Source organism: Oncorhynchus kisutch, linkage group LG13 (genome assembly GCF_002021735.2).
Source record: "Oncorhynchus kisutch isolate 150728-3 linkage group LG13, Okis_V2, whole genome shotgun sequence".
Lineage (NCBI taxonomy): Eukaryota > Metazoa > Chordata > Actinopteri > Salmoniformes > Salmonidae > Oncorhynchus > Oncorhynchus kisutch.
The window spans coordinates 37,580,681-37,588,216 of record NC_034186.2 but is presented as its reverse complement, the minus strand read 5'-3'; the positions used below and the strand labels follow the sequence as shown (position 1 = coordinate 37,588,216).

Genomic DNA, 7,536 nt, shown 5'->3' with positions numbered 1-7,536 from the left:
GACTCCACGCGAAATCACGCGAGGGAGACACAGCACTCTTTTTTTTTGACACCGCGATCAGTACTTGTTGTTGTTGTTGTTTTCGGGAAAATGGCGTCCAACGTAGAGGCCCCGGAGTCTTGGTACCTCGCCCTCCTTGGCTTTGCAGAACATTTCCGCACCTCAAGTCCACCCAAAATTCGTCTGTGTGTGCATTGTCTTCAAGCGGTTTTTCAGTTTAAACCCCCGCAAAGGGTGGAGGCCAGAACTCACCTTCAACTCGGCTCGGTGCTCTATCATCATACGAAGAACAGCGAGCTGGCGCGGAGCCACTTGGAGAAAGCGGTGAGGGAGAGTTTAGGAAAGCTCGATGATGGAACCAGAGATGCGTTAGTCGAGGCCTTGAATAGTGAAATGGGAACAATAATAAGTTCGATAACTAGCGTTAGAGCCTGGCTTTCTGGTATCAGTCATTTGGACTCAGAAGATAATTTGCTAGCATGATAGCCTAGCCGGTAGGCCTGCGCATCTTTCACACGTTCAATGTGTTAGAAGTTGCTACTACTGTTGCTTGCTTTGACTGCATGCAACATTGTACTGTATTTTGTCTCTAACATCTCCTATTTTCTATTTTTTTCAGTGGTTAATATCACAACAAGTATCCTTTTCAATGCTATGGGTTCAACGCCAACACTGCAGTAACTAGCATTACAATGTCGTGCAATTCTGCATAACATTTCTCAGTTCTGTGTTTGCTGTTCCATCTGGTACATTATTTCTCGATAGTAAAATTCTGTATTAAATGTCAATTAAGGGTTTTCCTTAACAGAATATCTCAGATCCCACAATTTGAAGATGTTAAATTTGAAGCAGCAAGTCTTTTGTCCGAACTCTATTGTCAGCAGGTACCGGTAAATAAAGCTAAAATACATTTCCTGCTTTTGCAATGTCTGGAGACTCATTTTGACAAACATGTTTTCATTCAAGTGTAAGGTTGAGTAGTTTTGATTCTGTATTTGTTGTTTTCAGAATCTGGTGGATTCTGCAAAGCCTTTACTGCGAAAGGCAATCCAGATCTCACAGCAAACTCCCTATTGGCACTGTCGCCTGCTGTTTCAACTAGCGGTATGTTGTACTGTCAGATGTACTGTAAATACTGACTGAATTGACTTGTGTCTTTTGGATGTTTGATTGTAAGCCTTTACATTGCAGTGCATTGAATGTGTCTTATTTTTTCCTTTTATCAGCAACTGCACACTCTGGAGAAAGACCTTGTGTCTGCCTGTGACCTCCTAGGGGTCGGTGCTGAGTATGCCAGAGTGGTGGGCTCGGAATACACCAGGTACTCTAACCTTGCTGTGCTGAACTATTTACTTTTTCTGTCCACATTTAATCATCCATAAAACAAGATCCAGTAGATGTTATGTTAAACATGCCCTCCAGTGAACTTAATGAAAACATTTTTATAACGGTCGGCTGAGTATGCAATGTGTGTTTCTTAGGGCGCTGTTCCTCTTGAGTAAAGGAATGGTAAGTATCAAATTATTTTATGAAAATGCAGAATTTTGTATGTCATTTGTGTTTTAGTAAGTATTAACAGATATCTTAAGTATGCAATGCACTTATAGCATGGGTATAAACTAATATTTTGCACTAGAGAATCCATACCATAATGTTCTGTTTATCCTTTGTATCAGCTCCTACTGATGGAGAGGAAGCTGGGGGAGGTGCACCCTCTGCTCACGCTGTGCGGGACGATCGTGGAGAACTGGCAGGGAAACCCCATCCAGAAAGAGTCTCTCAGGGTATTTTTCCTGGTGCTGCAGGTCACACACTACCTGGATGCCGGACAGGTAAAGACGCCTGTCAGGCTGGATCAAAACCACAGATGCACTAACTGTGGTCCACAAGGGCAATAACACCCAACATTGTAGTCATGCACCCCTGGACAAGATGGCCTATATGCTTTCCCACTCATTTGTAGTGTAGTTGAAACAGCTTCACTGGTATTGACCACCTCCATGTTATGTTGCAGGTGAAGAGTGTGAAGCCCTGTCTTAAGCAACTGCAGCAGTGCATCCAGACCATCTCTACACTCCATGATGATGAGATCCTGCCCAGTAACCCTGCTGACCTCTTCCACTGGCTGCCCAAGGAACACATGTGTGTTCTCGTCTACCTGGTGAGCCCCATATTTTCCCTTCTCATCTGATACCTGAGGACTGATCCCCCACAGACACTGGTGCAGATCTGAAAGGATTGGATAGGTAAAAGCAACATGTTACATGGTAATAACCTTGTTCTCTATATGTTCCAGGTGACTGTCATGCACTCCATGCAAGCAGGGTATTTGGAGAAGGCACAGAAATACACAGACAAAGCACTCATGCAGCTTGAGAAACTAAAAAGTAAGTGATTTGATGCCCATATGCGTCGCCTCTTTTCTGTACCACTATCAAAATCATCTGTTTAACACCCACTGTTGTCTAAAATGTCCCACCCCCCTTATTTCAGTGCTGGACAGCAGTCCCATCCTTTCAACGTTCCAGGTCATTCTGCTGGAGCACATCATCATGTGTCGGCTAGTCACTGGTCACAAGGCTACTGCATTACAAGAGGTAATGTAGAAGCATCCATGGACCAATCTTATTTCTGTTTTACTCATTCACTCTGAACATAAACACTGTGCGAAGTTACAGTGGAATGTTTAAAAGTTCAATCAAAGTAGCTACTGGAATATATGATGGGCAATTTCATGCCCATTGACAGTTGAGATGATGACTTTCTCTCTCCATATCCCAGATCTCCCAGGTCTGCCAACTGTGCCAACAGTCCCCCAGGTTATTCACCAATCACGCTGCCCAACTCCACACTCTACTTGTAAGTATTTGAAACCTTCACCCAGAATACATACCCTCAATTCACTATCTTGAATAACAGTTTTACCACCCACTTCTCTAACTGGAACTCTAAAACTCCCTTCTTTTAACTTTATGTGCTGTTCCATTTTTCAGGGCCTGTATTGCATATCTGTCAACTGTATGGACAACGCAGAGGCACAGTTCACCGCCGCTTTGCGGGTAAGTGACGTAAGTCGTAACGCTAAGCTTATTATACGGGTTCTCTCTGCATGCATTCAATATGTATTACATTGTCACGTTTTGGATAGTAAGTTCATCTGTAGGTGTTTCCTTTCCAGCTAACCACACACCAGGAACTATGGGCGTTCATTGTGACAAACCTGGCCAGCGTCTACATCAGGGAAGGAAACAGACACCAGGAGGTTAGTAGACACACACACACACACACACACACACACTATTCATTTTTACTCAAAATAAAGTATTGTTAACTGTATTAACCTTGTTTTCTTTTAAAGCTCTACAGTCTCCTTGAGAGGATAAACCCTGATCACAACTTTCCTGTGAGGTGTGTTAATACGTATTGCATAACACAGAGATTTTAATGGTTGCTCAATTTTGCTTTGTAATCCAAACACATTCTCAGAACCAAATACCTTTTTTTTTTTTTTTTAAGGCTAAGAATGCAGCCCGTTGCTGAGCTGGTGTATTTGACTACAAGCTGACGGGCTTGTTTGTTTGGTTGTGTTGCAGCTCTCACTGTCTCCGCGCTGCAGCTTTCTACATCCGAGGACTCCTGTCCTTCTTCCAAGGACGCTACAACGAGGCCAAGTGAGTCTCCCCCACCTCCTCTTTTACGGAGTTGCTGAGAAGTGTCCCATAAGTCCTCAAATTTTCAGTGGGAATTGGAAAATACATAATTTCATAATGATACTCTTATTACAGACGGTTCCTTAGAGAAACTCTGAAGATGTCCAATGCGGAGGACCTGAATAGACTGACAGCCTGCTCACTGGTTCTGCTAGGCCATATATTCTATGTACTGGGAAACCACAGGGTAAGATCACTCCACAATGGTCACAAATTGATATTTTTCAAGGAACATCTACCCTGCCCCTTTACAAAAATGATGTATGGGTGCATAGCTTACTGTATAGTATACATTTTATTCAACGTGTGCTGAAAAAAGTATTTGTGTATGTACAGTTGAAGGCGGAAGTTTACATACACTTAGGTTGGAGTCATTAAAACTTGTTTTTCAACCACTGCACAAATGTCTTGTTAACAAACTATAGTTTTGGCAAGTCAGTTAGGACATCTACTTTGTGCATGTAATTTTTCCAACAATTGTTTACAGATTATTTCACTTATAATTCACTGTATCACAATTCCAGTGGGTCAGAAGTTTACATACACTAAGTTGACTGTGCCTTTATACAGCTTGGAAAATTCCAGAAAATTATGTAATGGCTTTAGAAGCATCTGATAGGCTAATTGACATCATTTGAGTCAATTGGAGGTGTATCTCTGGATGTATTTCAAGGTCTCCCTTCAAACGCAGTGCCTCTTTGCTTGACATCATGGGAAAATCAAAAGAAATCAGCCAAGACTTCAGAAAACAAATTGTAGACCTCCACAAGTCTGGTTCATCCAAGACCCTGAAGGTACCACGTTCATCCGTACAAACAACAGTACGCAAGTATAAACACCATGGGACCACGCAGCCGTCATGCTGCTCAGGAAGGAGACGTGTTCTGTCTCCTAGAGATGAACGTACTTTGGTGCGAAAAGTGCAAATCAATCCCAGAACAACAGCAAAGGACCTTGTGAAGATGCTGGAGGAAACAGGTACAAAAGTATCTACAGTCAAATGAGTCCTATATCGACATAACCTGAAGGCCGCTCAGCAAGGAAGAAGCCACTGCTCCAAAACTGCCATAAAAAAGCCAGATTACGGTTTGCAACTGCACATGGGGACAAAGATCGTACTTTTTGGAGAAGTGTCCTCTGGTCTGATGAAACAAAAATAGAACTGTTTGGCCATAATGACCATTATTATGTTTAGAGGAAAAAGGGGAGCCTTGCAAGCCGAAGAACACCATCCCAACCGTTAAGCATGGGGGTGGCAGCATTATGTTGGTGGGGTGTTTTGCTGCAGGAGGGACTGGTGCACTTCACAAAATAATGGCATTGTGAGGAAGGAAAATGATGTGGATATATTGAAGCAAAATCTCAAGACATCAGCGAGAAAGTTAAAGCTTGGTCGCATGGGCAATGGACAATGACCTCAAGCATACTTCCAAAGTTGTGGCAAAATGGCTTATGGACAAAAAAGTAGAGGTAGTGGAGTGGCCATCACAAAGCCCTGACCTCAATCCTATAGAAAATTGTGGGCAGAACTGAAAAAGCGTGTGCGATCAAGGAGGGCTACAACCCTGACTCCGTTACATCAGCTCTGTCAGGAGGAATGGGCCAAAAGTCACCCAACTTATTGTGGGAAGCTTGTGGAAGGCTACCTGAAACATTTGACCCAAGTTAAGCGATTTAAAGGCAATCCACTCAATTAGTATTTGGTAGCATGTAAACATATGACCCACTGGGAATGTGATGAAAGAAATATAAAAGCTGAACTAAATCATTCTCTCTACTATTATTCTGACATTTCACATTCTGAAAATAAAGTGGTGATCCTAAAGACAGGGAATTTTTACACGGATTAAATGTCAGGAATTGTGAAAAACTGAGTTTAAATGTATTTGACTATGGTGTAGGTAAACTTCTGACTCAAACTGTAGTTTGTGTAACAATATGTTGTTGTTTTTCTCTAGGAAAGCAACAACATGGTGGTTCCAGCGATGCAGCTGGCCAGCAAGATCCCTGACATGTCTGTCCAGCTGTGGTCCTCGGCCCTTTTAAAAGGTACGTCCGTACCTGTGCATTTCTTTTGTCTTTGGATTGAGCTTCAATGCTCCCTACTAAGCTTAAAGTATTTGATGTAGGTTTCCTTGACCACACTGTTTTTGTCTTGTCCCTGTAGATCTGAACAAGGCCCTGGGAAACACCATAGATGCCCATGAAGCTGCTCAGATGCACCAGAACTTCTCCCAGCAGCTTCTCCAGGACCACATCGCTGCCTGCAGCCTCCCCGAACACAACCTAATCAGCGTACATATCAATTTATCTTTAACTTTTTTTTATCTTGAATTATTACTGCCGTAAAAGTTGTGTATTGTAAATAGATAATATAGGTTGTTTAGCTGTGTTTCTGTTGTCTGTCTGGCTCAGATGGGTAATTAACAATACTAATCTCCTCTGTGACAGTGGACGGACGGCCCACCACCTGGGCAGTTTCAAGCCCAGAACGGCCCGACAACCAGCCTGGCCAGCCTGCTATGAACACATGGCTCCGTCATACACATGCATACGAGAGAGCGAGAGCAAACTGACAACACACAAGGGCTACCATTCTTCTAGCCTCAAAGATGTCTATAATTCAACTATCGTTTCTTTACGTCTTTTGAAAATTAGAGGGGTACTGGAAAAACATAGTAGCAGTTATACAATTAATTTATTAATGTTGATATTTTTGTAACTTTAGCAAAATATTTGACCGCTTTTCTTTGTATGAATACCATTTTTCCTATGCATGGAAGTTACTGATGTTGATTAACTCTTCAACTGTTGCTAATCATTTGCTGCGGATTTTCACAGCTAGTCATTGTTTTCTAGCACCACATCCACGTGAATTAGTGTAGGTACACTTGGCATTACTTCTCATGGATTGAACCAGCAACATGTTTTGTTTCATGTTAAGTTTGGACTTGAATGTTAAATTGGTAGTGTTGAGATAAAGGGTTTGAATATCTTCCTGAAAGAGTGCATGAGAGAATAGTGAAGGATTTGGAATGTTCATTAGTGCAGTTACTTAATGGACCAGCAGGTGTCCCTTTTGAGCTGTGATTTGATAAACCTGCTTTGAGAGAGGAATATTTGTTGTAACATTTGACATGTCATAGATCACCGATTTGCCCATTTTAAAGATGCATCACAAACACAACTATTATTGGATATACATATAAATTCTAGTTCATTTATTGAGTTCCATAGATCATGAAGATGGACATTTTTTGAACATACAAGAGTCATAAATGAAATGGATAAAGAGAAATCAGTGTATTACTTTTTGTTATGTTATCATTTGTCTAGTTAAAGGTTTTCTTTACAATACATTGTATACATATGCCACATGGGAAACCTTTATTGTACAGTGACATTTTATAAAGTAAATGTAGTCAAGTGTGTAATGTATTTTAACTACCAGTATCACATGTAGAAATCCAACTCAATGCTTGCTATTTAAGTCAATCTATATGGACACGTCAGAAGCTTGAGTATTTGCCATATTCTATCCAATGCCTATGTTTTTATTGATTATATTGTTTTTCAATACTTTGGGGGACAAAGTCTGAATAAATGTGGTATTTGAAACCATTTTGTGTTGTTTCAAAAAATGCCGAATACAACAGGTGTAGTAGACCTTACAGTGAAATGCTTACTTACAAGCCCTTAACCAACAATGCAGTTTTAAGAAAAATACCTAAAGAAAGAAAAGTTACAAATATTTAAAGAGCAGCAGTAAAATAACAATAGCGAAGCTATATACAGGATGTACCGGTACAGAGTCAATGTGCGGAGG

At 41.2% G+C, this 7,536-nt stretch overlaps 1 protein-coding gene across 4 annotated transcripts; it reads left to right on the top strand.

The window, feature by feature from the left end:
* The first annotated feature begins 28 nt into the window (after positions 1 to 28).
* LOC109902469 (MAU2 chromatid cohesion factor homolog) lies at positions 29 to 7,331 on the top strand. 4 transcript variants are annotated; one of them, XM_020498844.2, is made up of 19 exons: positions 29 to 324; positions 620 to 637; positions 819 to 884; positions 1,009 to 1,104; positions 1,227 to 1,321; positions 1,482 to 1,509; positions 1,677 to 1,832; positions 2,015 to 2,161; positions 2,297 to 2,387; positions 2,494 to 2,597; positions 2,782 to 2,859; positions 2,994 to 3,059; positions 3,179 to 3,262; positions 3,359 to 3,408; positions 3,594 to 3,671; positions 3,786 to 3,897; positions 5,669 to 5,759; positions 5,878 to 6,005; positions 6,162 to 7,331. In XM_020498844.2, the coding sequence occupies exons 1-19, from the start codon at positions 91 to 93 to the stop codon at positions 6,234 to 6,236; spliced, it is 1,797 nt and encodes a 598-aa protein (XP_020354433.1). In that variant the 5' UTR covers positions 29 to 90; the 3' UTR covers positions 6,237 to 7,331. The 4 variants fall into 4 exon arrangements, with proteins under 4 accessions (XP_020354433.1, XP_020354430.1, XP_020354432.1 ...); XM_020498841.2 differs by having other exon boundaries at positions 2,994 to 3,068; XM_020498843.2 differs by having other exon boundaries at positions 819 to 890.
* Positions 7,332 to 7,536: the final 205 nt, after the last annotated feature.

Excerpts from the sequence above, each read along its gene's own strand:
- LOC109902469 (XM_020498840.2), top strand. The coding sequence starts at position 91 with ATGGCGTCCAACGTAGAGGCCCCGGAGTCTTGGTACCTCGCCCTCCTT. Across the intron at positions 1,322-1,481 it reads GTGGGCTCGGAATACACCAG|GGCGCTGTTCCTCTTGAGTA; the intron begins GTACTCTAACCT and ends TGTGTTTCTTAG. Across the intron at positions 2,388-2,493 it reads GCAGCTTGAGAAACTAAAAA|TGCTGGACAGCAGTCCCATC; the intron begins GTAAGTGATTTG and ends CCCTTATTTCAG.